The sequence below is a fragment of the Alosa alosa genome, chromosome 16 (genome assembly GCF_017589495.1).
Source record: "Alosa alosa isolate M-15738 ecotype Scorff River chromosome 16, AALO_Geno_1.1, whole genome shotgun sequence".
Taxonomy (NCBI): Eukaryota; Metazoa; Chordata; class Actinopteri; order Clupeiformes; family Clupeidae; genus Alosa; species Alosa alosa.
The window spans coordinates 5,451,846-5,470,714 of record NC_063204.1 but is presented as its reverse complement, the minus strand read 5'-3'; the positions used below and the strand labels follow the sequence as shown (position 1 = coordinate 5,470,714).

General features: G+C 44.2%; 1 protein-coding gene across 5 annotated transcripts in view; it reads left to right on the top strand.

The window, feature by feature from the left end:
• Positions 1-13,683, top strand: part of ntng1a (netrin g1a) — a 101,976-nt gene extending 88,293 nt beyond the window's left edge. For 3 of the 5 annotated variants that reach the window (XM_048266108.1, XM_048266105.1, XM_048266106.1), the window contains 2 exons: positions 3,823-3,957; positions 11,464-13,683. In XM_048266108.1, the coding sequence (XP_048122065.1) occupies positions 3,823-3,957; positions 11,464-11,729 (401 nt within the window). In that variant the 3' untranslated portion in view covers positions 11,730-13,683. The remainder of the gene's footprint in view (positions 1-3,822; positions 3,958-11,463) is intronic. The other 2 variants (XM_048266107.1, XM_048266109.1) reach the window with 1 other exon arrangement.
• Positions 13,684-18,869: the final 5,186 nt, after the last annotated feature.

Here is an 18,869-nt window from a genome sequence, read left to right as displayed (position 1 = left end):
CCAACATCCACCCTCACCCCTTTGAGCCGCTGTCATCACTTGACTCTCTGCTGCTTGCACACGTTCACCTGCATTACGCGCACACACGTGCACACACACATACATACACCCTCATCTCACGCTCATCATCTCACCATCGATTACCACACGCTCACGCCCACCTCCGCCCATCACTCCATCGGTCATCCATTCATCTGTCCAGCCGCCCTTCGCCAGGCCCATCTGTCTGTTTGTTCTTTTCTCCTCACGATCTTCCCTGTTTGCTCCTTGGACCTGTCAGTTGTAGCACTTAGACACACACACACACACACACACACACATACATATACACACACGCACACACACACAGTTATCTGTGTCTCCCCTGGATGAAGGAATGTTAATATAAGTGAGAGAATTTAAAAAAATGAATTCCTTCAACCACAAGAGAAAAATACAACCTGCATAAATGTCATGTTGACTAGTCAAGTCAAGTCAAGTCAGTTTTATTTAGTATAGTGCATTTAACATGCACAAAGTGCAACCCAAGCTCCACATACAAGACATTGACAAAAACAAAAGACAATAAGACAAAAAATGCCAGGCGGGGCGTGAATCATCAGCGTTGACACCACATTTAAAAAATAACAAACACAAAAGATGCGGACGAGCTGGCGTAGTCATCAGCGTTCCTGTGACACTAAGACATACAAGACAAACAACACAGCAAATTGAAAATAAATAAATAAAATAATAATAATCATGTTAAGATTAGTCCAATTTCCAACCAGCTGAAAAAAGTCCAAGGGCAATGATGACCAGCGTGAAACTGCCAATGCAAGACCAACAAAGTTCTTTCACTGACCAACTCAGAGAATTTATTGGCAGTCTGGAAGCAGAGCACGGAAGAACAACAGTCTGAAGTCATGATGGGCGATCTTCCTGCTGATCAGCAGCTCGGTGGCTTTAGCAAGGCGTTTGTTGCTTCATGGCTCCCAGCATTCGCCATCAGAGCTCCCCCGTCAGCACTCAATCCAGACTGCAGGCACCCAGCGTCAGAGGCAATCGTTAAGGTTATGGCAGCTCGCAGGTCAGCCCGCAGCTTCGGTGGTCGTGGCAGCTGCAGATCTCTCTCAGAAGTAGGCCCATTGCCCTGAGCAATCTTTCCGTCCAGACGGGTCCAGACAGAGGATGTGCAGCGTCAGATGGAAGAGGGGCGGCTAGCTTCTAGTCAAGGCAAGCTCATCAGCCCAGTAGAATAGAAACTAACGTTACCGTTAGTTATCAGCCAGAAAAAAGGACCAAGAATAACACAAAACTATCGAAAAATAACGTAAATAAAGGTGAAAACATTTAACTTGACAAATAAATAAAAAAAAAATAACAGAACATTACATAAAATTACGGAACATTACGCAAAACAAACAAAAACATGATGCCAGACGGAGCGGCGTGAGTCTGCGCCAGCGTCCCCGTAACCTAGCAACCATGACTATGGAACGTTCTGCACATATTGAGTTGTCATTCAAGATTCACTTGAAGCCTCAAAGAAAGGTTGAATGCGGTTCAGTCTAGTAGAGGGTTTCAATATACGAAACCTCTGACTTTTTCCACATCCACTTCATATTGGTTTTTTTTTGCTGTCGTATCAAACTTATATCTAATTCAGCTGTATAAACAGAGGCTGCATCTTGAAATATCAAGTGATAACAATAACATTAGCAGCAATAACATCAGTGTGACCTGATCAGTTATCAAGTTTATAAGGCTTTTTCATCACATATGGACTATAGAAAATATGATTGATCTCAGCAAAGATTGAGGACAGATCCCAGATTTTCTTGTAGTACATATTGCATTTTAAACAATCAACCTGTCTAACTTCTCAATGTCTGATGTTTAGAAACGAAGTGTTTGAAAAATGATCAACTGGATGCAGCTTTGAAGCGGCACAGCATATTCCACCCTTTTTGACCGTTATCGGCCTTTACAAGACTCACCTGTTGGTAGTCCATCTTTCTCTCTCCCCTCGGAGCACGTAGGGGAGACATGGGAAGTGTGAGAAAAGGAGTGAGAAATATAACAGGGGAGGAAGAAGTGAGAAGAGAAATGGAGAGAGACAGTCTGAGAGTGGGGTTGTGGGGGAGGCTGCGAAGGAGAGAGGGGAAGGAAGGATGGATATGCAGAGGAGGAGAAGAGAGAGAGAATTTCAGAGATGACGGATGGTATGAAGAAAGAAGGTCAGGTAGAAAACACGGAAGATGAAAAAGGACAGAAGAGAAGAGCGGACCGCACAGAGAAGATGAACGAGATTGAAAGACTGAAAGACAAATAGTAAAAGAGAAAGATCGATGGATAGAGAGAGAGAGAGATGTGGAGAGTGAGAGAGAGAGAGAGAGATGTGGAGAGAGAGAGAGAGAGATGTGGAGAGAGAGAGAGAGGGGAAAGAGAGGCGGAAAGAGAGGTGAAGAGAGCAGTAGCAGGTGTTCTGCCGAGCCAGAAGAGACGTCTGCCACAGCACGCTCCTCGGAGGGCACCGAGCCGAGTTGGCACGGGCAGGCGAAAGGTGTGGCATGGCGCATATGTCACTTCCTGTCACAGTGGCCGCTAGCACCTCTGCCAGGGGGTGCGAGGTCACACTCGCTAACCTCCCCGTCACCCCTCCTCCACTTGCCAGTCGTCATGGCAGCGTCTCATGGTAGCGTCACGTGACCGGAGGTGAAGTCTCACAAGGCACGTGGGTGTGCATTTTATTTTGTTCCCATCGTGGAAAGGTGACAGGGAATAAATAAAAGCTGGCAGAGCCTCAGTGCGTTGCGCATGGTAGTCATGCTCTGAATCGCTACATTAGGCTGATGGGATTTCAAAAGTGAGCGCAGTCTCTTTGTTCCTTTTGTAGGATTTGAAAGAGAACACACACACAAACAGCACCGCTCATACTGTGCAGTGGAACTAATGCCAAGCCATGCTTATATAATTGGAAGTTCAGGCACTGTGTGGTTTTGAAGTTCTCTACAGAGAGGTAATTGTTTCATTGCTGTACTTTTTTTTAGGTGTCGAATATCTTAGCATTGGTGTTTGGTTGGTTGTTTGGTATGTTGTGTTCGTCCTAGAGACCCATTTCAAAAGGAATGATTGGCAGTTCTGTTTCTGGTCCATATCAGAAACAGAGCCAGACATCATGTGTGCCCAAATCTTCCCTCCTTCAGCACCCTCTCATCTGAAGTTTGTCTTATATAATGAAGCAGCCCCACCTCTCCAGCCATGCCTGTGTCCACGTTCCACTGAGCTCACAGGCCATGCGGTAACACAAGCACACCCCACACACCACTTCCTGTTGACCTTTCTCATTCATACTTAGAATCCATTTTGCTCTCCTTCTCTACACAACATTACTCCTTGAGTGATGGTCTTCGACAGATACACACAACGCTAGTCATCACACTCTCATTCATTGTCCTTGTCATTTGCTTTCTCTAATGTCCAGGATCATGTTATAGTGCCCATCTGCTTCCAGTTGGCATTGGACCATCCATTTTCTCATCATTGCATCAATTCCCCTTTGAAATGGTAGCATCATGGTTACAGTAGCTGTACTGTTGTTGTACTAATATGGATGTGTATGTATATTCCACATACTCTTTGAAGTCTCTACTTGGCTATATCTTGCTATAAAAAAAAAAAGAGAACGATTGTGTCCTGAAAACCTAGTTTGGTATGGACAAAAGCATAAAAAGAAATGTAGAAGGGCATCATTTATATTTAAGGACGTTGCTTTTGTGAGGCTTGTATGTTGTGCCCCCGACTCCAGCGCCTGTGTGTGTGTATGTCTTGTTTCTACAGACTGTAATTGTAATCCCTTTGGCTCAGACAGTGATCGCTGTAATGACACAGGATTTTGTAAGTGTAAGGAGGGAGCGACAGGGCCTAAGTGCCACGAATGTCTGCCGGGATATTTGTGGGACAATGGCTGCAAATGTAAGTAGAACCTCCACCCAACCCCCTTTTCTCTCCAGCTAGCCTCTATCTTTCCTCTACTCCTCCATACCTCTCTCTTTCTCTCTCTCTCTGTCCATCCCTCTCTCCCTCTGCAGCTGCTGGCCCCCTGCACTGGCCTTGCCTCTTTTCCTCTTCTCCCTCCCTCCCATCTCTCTCTCTCTCTCTCTCTCTCTCTCTCTCTCACCTCTTTTCTCTTGCATTTGCTCTCCTCCTCCCCTCCTCCTCTTTGTGTGTCTCCACGGCTGCTCCAGCTTTGGCCCTGCAGGCATGAGAAGCTGCTGAGCGCCTGCCCCAGCAGGTGTGAGTGACCTCGCGCTACACAGACGGGCGAAACTGCACAAAGTCTGCACAACAACGGCTACACTTCTGCCAAAAAGAAAAAGTTCCCACCGCTTGAACTTTGCAAGCATGTCCCCAATAGAGCTTTTGATTACTGTTTGGAGATTTCATGCCTACCTCTCTTCCCTACATGCTCGTTGCTCTATGTGTGGAGGGCGTCTGGGTTTTTTTGGGAGGGGTACTTGGACGCAAACCTGCATGTGGCTGATGTATTTTTATGCCCATTATTCTAGAAATTGCCAGGCAGCAGCTTCGCACGAGCGAGAGAAAAAAACAAACAATGGCAAAGAAAATGGGGAAAAACAGAATAGATAGATAAATGAGAGAGAGAGAGTGAGACAGAGAGAGAGAACAGCTGAGCAGCTGAGCTAATATTTGCAGCCTGCAGCATGTTGGGAGCTGGTGGCGGTATGGTGCTCACTGAGGGGTTGAGGGGGCTGTTTGTGGTGCCTGATTCAAGCCGTCTGCCATCTTGGCTGTTTGAAAGCGTTCCCCACCCTTCTTCTCCCCCATGCCAGTGGCGAGTGGCATCACGGACATATCAGCATGCCATCAGCCCTAACGCTGGGGGTACATGCCAGTGCTGAACAGTGCATGCAGTTTGATTTTGTTATTTGTGTTTTGTTTTGTTTTCATTTGGGGTGCATAATCTACAGGGTAAATATTGTGGATGGTTTTTGACTGCTTTGGAAATTCAGTGTTTTTAATTATGTAGCAGGTCTGTGTTTTTCTCTCTTCTTCTGGTAGTGGTGGTAGAGTGCGGACACATGCTGTCTCATTGTGTTGCACAGTTATGATGGTGTGTGTCGTCAGGAATAGTGCGAATGGAACAGACAAGCGCACACACACGTGCACACACACACACGTACACACACGCGCGCACACACACACACACACACACACACACACACACAAATCCACTAAGAACAAAAGAAAGAGAAGAGACTGACTGAGCAAGAAATACAGTTGGAGAGTGCAAGATGGAGAGACAGAGAGAGGGGGGAAAACAGCATGCTAGTGAGTATGAATCCTTGAGGGATGGATAGGTTGAGGTCATTCTTGAACACAGAGCCCCTGAGAGATATGCTGAACTGGGGTTGGATGTTCGTGGAGCCCAGCTGAGTTTATGAGACAACATGACTGTGACTCCAGTGAAAGACAAAACAAAACAAACTTGAAAGCAGAAAACCCATCCAGGCCCATGAACAGTGGATAAGAGCAGATTAATATTTCATTGCCATGTGGTGCTCTCAAAGAAGACGTATAGCAGAGAAAGAAGATAACATAAAACTAAAAATTTGCAAACATACAAGTGGACAGTGACGACCAGTCTGTCTAATCTCATTTGATAAAGACTCCTATTGTAGCTGTCTTGTTCATGGTAGACGTAGAAGGACACTGGAATGACAATTCAAAGAACAGCTGCCTCAAAGAGCTTTTCGAGTTGCTAAAACTTCCTTCCTTTTCAACCTTGTGTTCCCTTTCTGCCCCCTGAAGTTTCTGAGACGCCATGCGTTTGGCGCCATCAGTATTCAGATTCCAGTGTGTAATTAAAAACTCAAATCTCTCCTCAAATAGCCTGTTATTCTCTGGGAGGCAGCACCTAGTTCGCTCGGCGTTTCTCAATAAATATTATCCCTCGTATCAAAAGTAAACCCAATAAGGCACGCAATTTATTTCCCTCTCTCTCTCTCTCTCTCTGTTTACACGTGAGTAAATTGTAAAGGTGGGGGGAGGGAGTTGAGGTGTGTGTGCGGGGTGGGGGTTGGTGGGTGGTTGTGAAAATGTGAACAAAGCCTTGATCATTCCGAAGCTACAAGGGGTCATCGCAATGTAGAAATGGAATATGGGAGTTGTATTGTGTGTCTGAATGGCAAACCATAACCTAACCACAGACACACACTGATGGCTCTTAAAAAAAGGCCTTCTTTTGGGTTGCTCTCCAAATATAGTCGCGCCTCCCTACTCATTTATTAAGCTGAAAAGCTCCTCTCCCACTGCCGCCCGCCTTCTCTGTGGTGTGTCCAAGTCGGAGCGCAGAGTTGTTTTGAAATCTGCTGCGTGTGTGTGTTTGTGTGTTTGTGAAAGGCACCTAGCCGAGTGCCGTTTTCAGATGTTCCACGTTAGACATACTGCGGGAGGGCTTGGGCGGAGCTGCCTGTGCGAGGTGTTCTGCATGTCCTTCTCTGGGGAGAAATAAGGATGGTTGTTGTTGTTAGTCTAACCCAGTGCCATAAATCACACACAAATATGCAAGCACACACACACACACACACATACACACACACACACACACACACACACACACACACACACACACACACACACACACACACACACACACAAGGCTAACACGCACACTAAGCTAACACACACATGCACACACACACACACACACACACACACACACACACACACACACCACTCTCAAAGCCTCAGCGCCTTTACAGGGTGCAGTCAGAGACTGATGGGGAGAAACAAGATTGGGGGTATGCAGTTAAAACCATATACTGTTATACATAGAGGCACATGTGATGCAGTAAAAAACATATACTGTTATACATAGAGGCACATGTGATGCAGTAAAAAACATATACTGTCATCATTATGAGGCACATGTGATGCAGTAAAAACATATACTGTCATCACGTGAGGCACATGTGATGCAGTAAAAAACATATACTGTTATACATAGAGGCACATGTGATGCAGTAAAAAACATATACTGTTATACATAGAGGCACATGTGATGCAGTAAAAAACATATACTGTTATACATAGAGGCACATGTGATGCAGTAAAAAACATATACTGTTATACACAGAGGCACATGTGATTCAGTAAAAAACAGATACTGTTATACATAGAGGCACATGTGATGCAACATGTGATGCAGTAAAAACCATATACTGTTATACATAGAGGCACATGTGATGCAGTAAAAAACATATACTTTTATACATAGAGGCACATGTGATGCAACATGTGATGCAGTAAAAACCATATACTGTTATACATAGAGGCACATGTGATGCAGTTAAAACCATATACTGTTATACATAGAGGCACATGTGATGCAGTTAAAACCATATACTGTTATACATAGAGGCACATGTGATGCAACATGTTATGCAGTAAAAACCATATACTGTTATACATAGAGGCACATGTGATGCAGTTAAAACCATATACTGTTATACATAGAGGCACATGTGATGCAGTAAAAAACATATACTGTTATACATAGAGGCACATGTGATGCAGTAAAAAACATATACTGTCATACATAGAGGCACATGTGATGCAGTAAAAAACATATACTGTCATACGTAGAGGCACATGTGATGCAGTAAAAAACATATACTGTTATACATAGAGGCACATGTGATGCAGTAAAAAACATATACTGTTATACATAGAGGCACATGTGATGCAGTAAAAAACATATACTGTTATACATAGAGGCACATGTGATGCAACATGTTATGCAGTAAAAAACATATACTGTTATACATAGAGGCTATCACACATGTGATGCAGTAAAAAACATATACTGTTATACATAGAGGCACATGTGATGCAGTAAAAAACATATACTGTTATACATAGAGGCACATGTGATGCAGTAAAAAACATATACTGTTATACATAGAGGCACATGTGATGCAGTAAAAAACATATACTGTTATACGTAGAGGCTATCACACATGTGATGCAGAAGGAAGAGAAAAAAAGGAGGTGGAGGCTGAATGAAGGGAGGTAGACAATGTCCAAAAATAGCCACACACTCTCTTTCAACACACTCTGATGTCTGGTCAGGGGGGACTTAAGGAGTTGGTGAGTAGGTGTGAATGGCTCAAGTTAATTTCAAAAGGTCTCACATACACATACACAACCCTCTTCCTTTAACACAATGTCTCACCCCTCTTCTCTCTCTCTCTCTCTCTCTCTCTCTCTCCCTCCCTCTCTCTCTCTCTCTCCCTCTCTGATCAGTTTGGTAGCAGCTGGTATTGATGTCTCCATTCAAACACAATCAATATCTTCCCCTCCTCATTTTAGCAGCAAGTTGAAAAAGCTTGGCTTAATGCAATAATAAGATGCTTTACCTATTAGGCAAAAATAACATTAGAGAGGTTGGCAGCCTCATCAATACACTTATGGTGGGGAGTGATCTTACAAGACCTTTTGGAAAACCAGAAAAAAAGGCCTGGTTAATTTGTGCAGAAATAGCAGTGTGCCTACAAAAGGCCAGTAAAAGAGATGGGGGAAAGGGATTATGATGAAATGATAAAAACGGACAGAACAGGAGAAGTTGATGTGTAATTTATGGTGACATGTTATCGTTAGAACAGAACCCCTGGAGTCCAACATGGCAGTCTAATTCAATTCTCTGATTGCTTGCGCTGTGACTCCTGAGATGGCAATTCCAATGTATTCCCAGACAGAGTGAGGAATAATTGTAAAACACATATGAAAATGATATCTGTCTCCAGCCTAATGGCTGTGACCAACTGGCAAAATGGCTGTTAGATTGAACTCTGTCATGATGACTGACTACACACTAAAGTGAACAAAAATATTTTGAAAAACTGGCTTCAATCAGAATCCTGAAAAAAATAGCAACAGCAACAAATCACTTCCTATTTCTCGTTTGAACTGTATTTGATAATGCAAACAGGCCAAAAGCCTTTGCACAAATGTACAAATGAGTACCACCTTAATAGCATCCATGATCAGTAGCCAAACAAACTGTAAACCTAAGGCGCTCACATGACGCATTTTCTGGCGCATAATGTGACGTTTGAGAACCTAAAACCCCGTTTCTCCCAGTTGACACGACAACACATTACCGGCGTTATCAGAAATCTCCACTTTGGCCTGAGTTTTTAGAAATAATCGTTTTCTGTGATAAAAACGGGGTTTTTCGTGTAAATGAGAGGCCAAACCACAGGGAAATATCTGCGTCTTCCCTTCTTGTAAACGGGGCCTCAACCCAAGAGTCTGAATTACTGGCTGGTTGCTGTTTGGTGAAGCTGATGTCCCCCAAATGCTCATCTCTCTGCAACCCTCTGTGAAGTTTGCTGTTATGACTACACAAACACACACACACACACACACGCACGCACGCACGCACGCACACACACACACACACACACGCGCGCACACACACACACACACACACAGTCCCTAGCGTTGTGTCTCACCCAAAATAGCCCGTAAGGTGCATGAACAGATGTGGTAATAAACAAGAGTTTGCAAAAAAACAACCACCCTCAAACAGCACAGCAAGGTGAGAAAACCGTAAGCATATGATATTCTCTGTCAGGTCAAGGCCCACCGATGTCTCACATGTTTTTAATGCAAGATTTTATTTAATTTCCCGCAGTATTCATTTTTTAAATACCTAGCCACAGAGTTTAACTTGAAGTGTAAGCTTTCTGGAATTGGCAGATGCTTGGCTTTTTGATCTATGGCTGCTGTTCTGCTCTTGTTGGTGTGTGTGTGTGTGTGTGTGTGTGTGTGTGTGTGTGTGTGTGTGTGTGTGTGTGTGTGTGTGTGTGTGTGTGTGTGTGTGTGTGCCTTCCCCCCTCTCCCTCTCTTCCTCTGTCTTCATCTGGTTTGTTTGTTAGTTTGCGCTCAGGTTTGTTTGCCTGCAGCTTGCTTGACAGTCTCCCTCCTGGTGCTGTATGGAGACGCTCCGAACTTCTCTAAAGTCGGCTCGTTTGTTTTGGAGAGGCCCAGTGGGCAGGCACACACACACACACACACACTATATGTTGAAGTGATTTTATAGATCACACTCAGCAGTCCAAAGGACAGCGTCAGTGTTGAGTGTTCACCGTTGCATTTGACAGAGAAGTAAAGTTAGATCCTCCTCCATTTCCCTCAGTGTCTCAGCATTGTCGAACACATTTGATGGTGCACTGAACATCAGCCCACAGTTTATACCAACACAAAACGCCCTCATTTTGCACTTGAGCAGAGAACCACATAATGTTGTGGGGTAATTTCTGAAGAGAAACGGCCCAATTATTTGGATATTTTAATGGGAAGTCGTGTTGCCTGTAGATGAGCTCGTCTGGCAGAGCTGCCTCTCCTTTCCATTTGATCAGAAACTCTTCCAACAATGCAGTTTACAGATGAACAGATGGGGAGCCTTGATAAATCACTGGGCTACTGGGAATGGAATTACATTATATGGGTATAAATGTTTTAATCCATGCAAATGCCGTAGACTGTCTTTTACATAGTAATGAATGTATTTCTGTCAATTTTAACTGTATTCATACTTTTTCCGCCACTGAAATGTGAGTAGAGCTGCTATGTGTTGACTGAGTGTCAGTGTTTTGGCTTTTCTGAAAATGTAAATCTCAGTAAGATGTTCACAGTAGTCATTACGACGGAAGATGTTTATACTAGTGTTTTGACAAATTGTGAAGGAAGTTACGCCTGATCTCACTGCCTGTTCTCACCCCTGTTTGTTTTTCTGCCTCTTGTCTCATTTTTCTGTTTGTGTCTGTCTCGCTCTCTGTCTTGCCTGTCTCTCTCTCTTCCTGTCTGTCTCGCTCTCTGTCTTGCCTGTCTGTCTCGCTCTCTGTCTTGCCTGTCTCTCTCTCTTCCTGTCTGTCTCGCTCTCTGTCTTGCCTGTCTCTCTCTTCCTGTCTGTCTCGCTCTCTGTCTTGCCTGTCTCTCTCTTCCTGTCTGTCTCGCTCTCTGTCTTGCCTGTCTCTCTCTCTTCCTGTCTGTCTCGCTCTCTGTCTTGCCTGTCTCTCTCTCTTCCTGTCTGTCTCGCTCTCTGTCTTGCCTGTCTCTCTCTCTTCCTGTCTGTCTCGCTCTCTGTCTTGCCTGTCTCTCTCTCTTCCTGTCTGTCTCGCTCTCTGTCTTGCCTGTCTCTCTCTTCCTGTCTGTCTCGCTCTCTGTCTTGCCTGTCTCTCTCTCTTCCTGTCTGTCTCGCTCTCTGTCTTGCCTGTCTCTCTCTCTTCCTGTCTGTCTCGCTCTCTGTCTTGCCTGTCTCTCTCTTCCTGTCTGTCTCGCTCTCTGTCTTGCCTGTCTCTCTCTCTTCCTGTCTGTCTCGCTCTCTGTCTTGCCTGTCTCTCTCTCTTCCTGTCTGTCTTGATTCTGTCGCCCTCGCTCGCTCGCTCTCAGCCCGCGTGTGCGACAACGAGATGCTCCGTTGTCAGAACGGCGGCGTGTGCCTGAACAACCTGCGCTGCCAGTGTCCAGCCGGCTTCAGCGGCCTTCTGTGCGAGAAGGCCCAGTGTGAGGGCGAGGCTGGCGGCTGCAGCGGGCCCGATTCCGGCGCCCCGTCCACATCTGCCCTCCACCCGCCCCTGGCGTCCCTGCTGCTGGCGCTGGCCCTCAGCCTAGCGCCCATCCTCCTGGGAGAGGCCTGCTGGTCCTCCTCCATCTGACCGAGGATGAGGACGAGGACACCCACCCAACCAACCAACCAACCAACCAACCCCCACCACGCCTCCTCAGTGCACAAATCTCCCCACCCCCATCTGACCGACCCACCACCGCCGCCGACACCAATGCCACCACAACGTCCATGAAGCCTCTTGAACTACCCCCACCCCCCCCACCCCCAAAACCTGACTAAAGAACGGAGAGCGCCCAGCAGAGAGACGTCCAGCTGATTTATGAACTCTGCGCTAGACTCTGCCCCGTGCCTTGTGCCCCAAACCCCAACCCCCACCACCTCCCTCAGCTGCCTCGGCCTTGCCCTCGCTCCCCATGGCCACATGGCTGTTGATTAAGGAATGTGCCAGAATTTCAAGGAAATTGGTAAAGAAGTGATTTAAAAAAAATACAAATAAATGAATATATAGTATTATATATATATAAATATATATATGCTAAGACAGAAGCTAAGACATTATATGGCTAGATGAATAAAGATTAATTAACATTAATGTAAAAAAAAAAAATATATATATAGTATATGAAAAATATTGATCAGAGTACTAGAATCGATTTGTCATTTACAAATCGTGGCGACGGTGAAACATTTTCAAACTGATCGTAGGCTACACAAAGCGCAGACTGTTCACTCAACGGAGACCAGTGGACTAAGCCATATCAGACACTCAGCCCCCTGTTATGCCAACAGCCCACCCCCAAACCCAATCAAGATGGGAGAAACTGATGAGGACTCACCCAATATTCCCCTTTCGATCACCGTGGCGACGGGAGCTGCAATCAGCACACAGCTAACACGCTAGTAGTCAGCTGCTACCCCAGCTAGGGGTACGTTTTCTGGGCTGGCTTGGACAGCTTTAGGGCTACCCTGACAACCATGGTGACTGTCCAGCTTGAAAGGACTGTCCAGCTTGAAAGGACATTTGGGAGAAAAAAAGAAACAGATGAGTAAAGGGAGAAAAGGGCAAAAAAAACTAAAACAGACTCATCAATGAAACTTCAGCATACTTTGCTGTCAGTGCGTTGTGGATTTAGGGAACTTCATCCAGACTATCACATGATCTCGAGTACAAATTAAAATAAAAAAAGAAAGAAAGAAATTCACCCCTTCCTCTCTTCTCTTCTCTCTCTCTCTTTCCCTTTCTCTCACTCTCTCTAGCCCCCTCTCTTTCTCTTCATCCTCCCATCTCCATGCTACCACTTGTACATCCCTCTGACCCTACCTGTCACTGACCTGTGCTTTTGTGAACGTTACTCTGTAACCCCTGTTAACTTTCTCTCTTTTATTTCCAATGTTTTTCTTTTTTCTTTTATTGTTTTGCTTTGGTTTTGTTTGATTCTTGGTCCAATGTTAGTGACGCACATGTGTAACAGCCTGCCCCACACCCTCCCCAGCCCTGTTCCTGTCTCACCCCCAGGAGTATATTCAATGAGCAAGCCGTATGCTTATTTGAACTTTTTAAGGCACTGCGTTACCGGAGGCCGTGGTCGCCACTGCGCGTGTTCACTTAAGCAGATAACATGCTAAGAGGAAGAAAAAAAAATCATCTGTGTATTTAATTTTTGTATGGAAAAAAGAAGTTATTTTCTTGACAGAGCAAAGATAATGTAGAACATATACTTTTTTGTATTATTATGGAATTGTGTTCAAGGGCAACTTGTTTGTGTGTTTGACCAAGGTGTAGATGGAATGCAAAATAAGCATTTTTGTTTGTTTTTGGCTTGTTTTGTTTTTCTTCATTCTGTTGTTTTTAGTTCTTTGTTTTATTTTGTTTCTTTCTTGAGGTTGTGCAGAGTTTCCTCGGTATTGGCAAAGTGCTGGCATCAAAGAATATCAGTTTACATATATACTAAAGTGTAATAAAATCCCACCAAAGGACATTCTAAATGTTTTCTTGTTGCTTTAACACTGGAGATTTAAGTGAATAAAAGTTTAAAAATGCGTATTGGTAGTATGACAATCCTGTCTTTATCAACACATTGCAACATCAAGAGTTTGCCCAATTGTACTGCATTTGGAACATATAATTATATATGTTTTCATAAGGCATGACACAACATTACACCATTACAACACAGTGTGTCATAATTCCGTATTCATGTCATGTTTTCATTTGATATAAAACAAGCTTTGCAGGTTATTTTGTGCACGTTTTCCTTACGTGTCAAACATTGCATAACAACATAATGCAGCAGACGTTGAAATATCTGACTCACCATGATAACCTTGTCACCAAAACTTTCCCATAAATAGGCTTCCTTGCAGTGAGCTTTACATTGAAATTCAGCACAGTGAGGTTTTGTTTAAAGAGAACCATGTATTATCGGGTCGAATTAAATATTAACCGGTATTGACATCTTGCTAAGGGCCTTTGTTGTTAGGCCAGTGTCTTCCAGCAGGGCAGCAGGCTGGTTCTCCATTATATAAAAATCCATTTTGGGGCAGCATAAAACTTAAGCTGAGGAGGAACTTTGTTGATTTAAGTTAATTCCGCTGATTCAGCCTGTTATTCAAGCCCACTAATGTGTGGAAAATTGAAATATGGACTCACCTTCAAATTGTCTGAAGCTATTTACAAAAAAAAAGCAATTTGTCTTAAAAACTAACAGCTTCTTCACTGAAACTTGTCAGTCAGATTGTTTTTTCTCACAATAAGCCAGTTTGAATAGCAAAGACTTCTATGTCATTTGTTTTTCTTGTTTACATTTCACTTCACACGTATAATTTGTATCACAAATGTAATGTAATGTAATGTATATTAGTAATGCATCGCATAAAGGATCATGCAGGAGATTCAAAAGATTGTTGTGACCTAGATATTATTTGTCTTTTTTTGCAGGACACAACTATGGGATCCTGGGATCCCTAATCATTTCATCCCTGCTTGGTTGACTAAAGAAAACAATTATGAAGTAATTTATATTTTTCTGAAAACTGTACACAGGAGAATAGACCGAGGGAGGCAACATTTGGAAGGTCACACAGCATATCATGATGGCGGAGACAAGAAACTGTGAGTCAAGTGCTGGCGTTTCTTGATAACATTCAACACCTCCGCCATCACACCTCCCTTATCCTTCTTTTCACACTCTTGACCACGGCAGACATCGTTTGTAATGATCCTTTGATAAGCCAACACTGCACACTAGGAGCATGGCACACACCTTGTAATTTTCTTATCGAGCACTGGTGCTCTGCGACTCTATCAGGATTTTCCTTTTAATCAACATTGACAGGTTAGAGTACGTGCCTCAACAGATCACCTGTATGGGGGGAAAAAACAACAACAGCAACAGCAATAACAACACATCCTAATGGTATTGCTATGGGGATGCCCGATTAATGCAGATTAATTTATCAGGTCTTGATTAGCAGATGATTCACAGGCGTGTCCCCGAGGAGCCCTCACACCTTCCCTCATCAGAGGTGTGGAGCCAGGGCTGACACACGAGGCTGGCCTGGGGGGCTGCTCGGGGTGGGAGTAGACCAGAGGGCTGCACAGGAGATGGAGAGGGGGGAACTGAAGGGCTTAGAGCAGAGTCGGAGGGCCTTTGAGGAGCGCTAGGGTTTTCTTTTTAATACAACATTCAGGATCTGATGATTTCTGCTTATGCACAGGTAAGGGAGCATAGCTTCTCTTGCTCTATGAGGTTATTAATGCATTTGGCCCAGATGGGGGTAGCCTGCCAAGACAACATTCAGGATATGTTAAGGCCTTTAATCTCCACTTCTGAACAGGTATAGGAGCATAGCTTTTCTTGCTCTGTGGGGTTATTAATGCATTTGGCCCAGATGGGGGTAGCCTGCCAAGCTGGGTGAGTAATGTCCTGCATTTGGGATGGAAGGGATCATGTGATAGCTCTGTGGTCACCCCTGTTGCTTTTTTCCCACCTCTCTGGCCAAAACCCGTTACGGAACGTGCGCCGGACACACGGCCTCACGCGGCCCCCGGGGCACCGGCGGCTTGATAGCCATATCTGCTTGAGCGATGGAGGGGCCGCAAGATGAGAGGCAACAGCTGCCTGCACAACTCCAGCATCACACCTAGGCCCCACCACGGGGGGAGAGACTCCACAGCCAGCGCGCGGCTGTTGCCTGTGGCTCACAGCTTCAGATTGCACAGAGCGTCCACATGGAATTCCTTAATGCTGGCTGAGAGCACACGGCAAATAAGCACAGTCTAGTCAAGAAAATATTTAGGAAATAATGCAATACTGCAAGCAATAAATCAAAACAGGCCTGTATACTCTCTCTCTCTCTCTCTCTCTCTCTCTCTTTCTCTCACTCTGTTACTCTTCCATGATGAATGCCTATCTGGACTATATATAGTATATCCATCTCAATATGTTGCTTTCATAGTTAACAATAACGAGTAACAGCTTTAAGTAAATATCCCCACAAACATGGCAATGGGTGAGCCATTTGTTAGTCCAATTGGCTAGTTTAGTGTTCAAAGCATCCACCTGTGTACATAACTGGCATGTTCAATCAGTGTTTGGGCACTTTATCTGGATGGACAGCTGTGGACATGCGGCGAAGGTAAACAGTCCAGTGTATTGATACAGTATGCTCATCAGGTAAGGGACAGATTCAATACATTCTGGATTCCAGGAAAAAAATGTAAATCTCCAGGAAATACTTTCAGAACTTCCATTTTTTTCTCATCCTCTCCAGCGCCTCTCTCACACACACACGCACGCACACACACACACACGCACACACACACACACACACACACACACACACACACACTCTCTCTCTCTCTCTCTCTCTCTCTCTCTCTCTCTTTCCATCTCCCATTCAGCACAGAGTACTGTATATGTGTATTTCAGTCCATGAAAGCTATCATTTTAGGTTCTGCTTGATTGAAAACATTGCTCCCCCCCATCTCATTTTTTGAAGATGAATGGCAGTTGTCTTCTTTCTTCTTCTTCTTCTTTTTCTACCTTTTCACTCCGGCAGCCCATTCCCCCTTGTTATCTCGGGGTGGCTAAGTTGTTTGGAGTGTGGTTCACCTTTCAGCGCCTGTCAGTTTTGGCAGCAGCACAGTCTTAATGCATAACAAGGACACAATGCGAGGCCCGTCGAGTGGATCTGACAGGTTCGGTTTCACCTCCAAGGCGTAAAAGCCCACTAAAAGCTGGAAAACAGGATTAGCTGTGGACCGATTGCCATGCCGAGCAGGAGTTTACATTACATTTGCCATGCCATCATTCACAGTGGCGTCGGCACACTTTTGAGTATAGTGCATTTTCATCAGGATAAAAGTGAATAATATCTGAAAGAAATGAGGTGGCAATAGAAATGTCAGTTGGAATTAAGCTGGATCATGTCAAATCTTCTTGCAGTTTATGGTAAATACACATCTCGATTTGTTTCAGCAGTAGAAGTGTGAAAATATTAGGGGACCTATAGGAGCCATCACTAAGATGTCATGTGCTCTGTTGTTATGGAGTGCAATTTCATAGCTTTTGGTCATAGCTTCATAGCTTTTGGTGCACCATGTTTTTACAGCATTACAACTACAACGTGGTTGTAAGGAATAAGGGAGATGTACAGTACCAAAGACTTTGAGACAAGACAAGAGAGATCTCCAATACTTTTAATCTGAAGAGACAAATCACCAAACACTGTGCTACTTCTTCTAAATCTTTACCAATCAGGCTGAACCATCCTGTTTTATGACTCAGTTGTATGTGTACTGTATGTGTTCCTTACAAATGCAAGACCTGTGAATGACCTCTTGTGGCTTGAAGGGTGTGACTGGGAGAGTGATAATTAGCTGAGAGAGGGTGCTATCTCCTGTCTCCTTCTATTTGGACTGGGCCGGTCTCCTCTTCTATCTGCAAAAGTGATCTGCACACAATACAACTTGGATCAAAATTACCTCCCCTTTTTCAGAAAAACAGGATGGAAAACTATAGGAAATTAGGAGGGGAAATGCCTCAAAGTGTCCAGCTTGATGACTAGCCCATGGAGGCCCACCAACGAGCAGGCAGCCCCACACAGCCTCCCCTGTGCACTCCTGATGAAATAAAGCAATGCAATTTAGAGTAAGTGTATGTAAAGTGTATGTAAAGTAAGTGATTGCATGAATTGAATGAAGTGAAATCACTTCACCCTTTAGAAAAGCTAAGCAACAGCAATAATCTGCATTTTAGAATGACCCACACCCCACAGAGGCACACTTCAAACTCAGCAGTTGTGTAATTGTGCTCAATTGTAAATGGTTCATACTATTACCATGTGAAGTTCAGAATTGAAGAACAGTGACATGATCTCATTTTACTGCTGCTTGCAACATTGTGGATGAGAAACTTGAACAAGCTAACTGTAACATTTGGTGTCATGAGAAGATTAAAAAACCTCCAGTAGAGTCATGATGTGTTATTCAATTCAGTGGTAGCATTCCAGGTAAACAGCTTAGTTGCTGCTCGTAGCAACAGGCTACTCAATAAACATTGCTTGACAAACCCTACGTTAGGAACATTCTCTCATTCACCAAATACTATTATGAACAACCGCCAGTATGGACCCTTTCAAGAGAGTTCCATTATCAGCATCATAGTTGGCCCCACAAGACTTCCTTTTTAACATTCCATATGTTATCTTAATGTAGAGGAAGTAGATTGGGGCCCAAATAGAACGTTCAAGCATTGTTTTTGTTTTTATTGATGAAAGGGTCTATAGACCCTTTCAAGAGAGTTCCATTATCAGCATCATAGTTGGCCCCACAAGGCTTCTGTTTTAACATTCCATATGTTATCTTAATGCAGAGGAAGTAGATTGGGAAGCAAATAGAATGTTCAAGCATTGTTTTTGTTTTTATTGTTAAAAGGGTCTATAGTTATTCATGTCATAGTACCTGTGCAGCATTGTGCAACAGCTTCAGGTGAATGAAGGGACAGCAAGCGCAGCCTTTCATGTGGTTCCTCTGTGTGGGTGTCCAATACAGTAAGCGTGTGGGTATGGCCAGAAAGGAAGCTTTTCAGAAGGATTTAGTATTCCAGGCAATCAACTCAGGAATGTACATGATGCACTATCACACACTAATGATGAGAAGACCTGAAAAAGTCTGAAAATGGGGGGTCGCGCCAACTGGCTGTGCCGGCGACGGGGTTCGATTCCC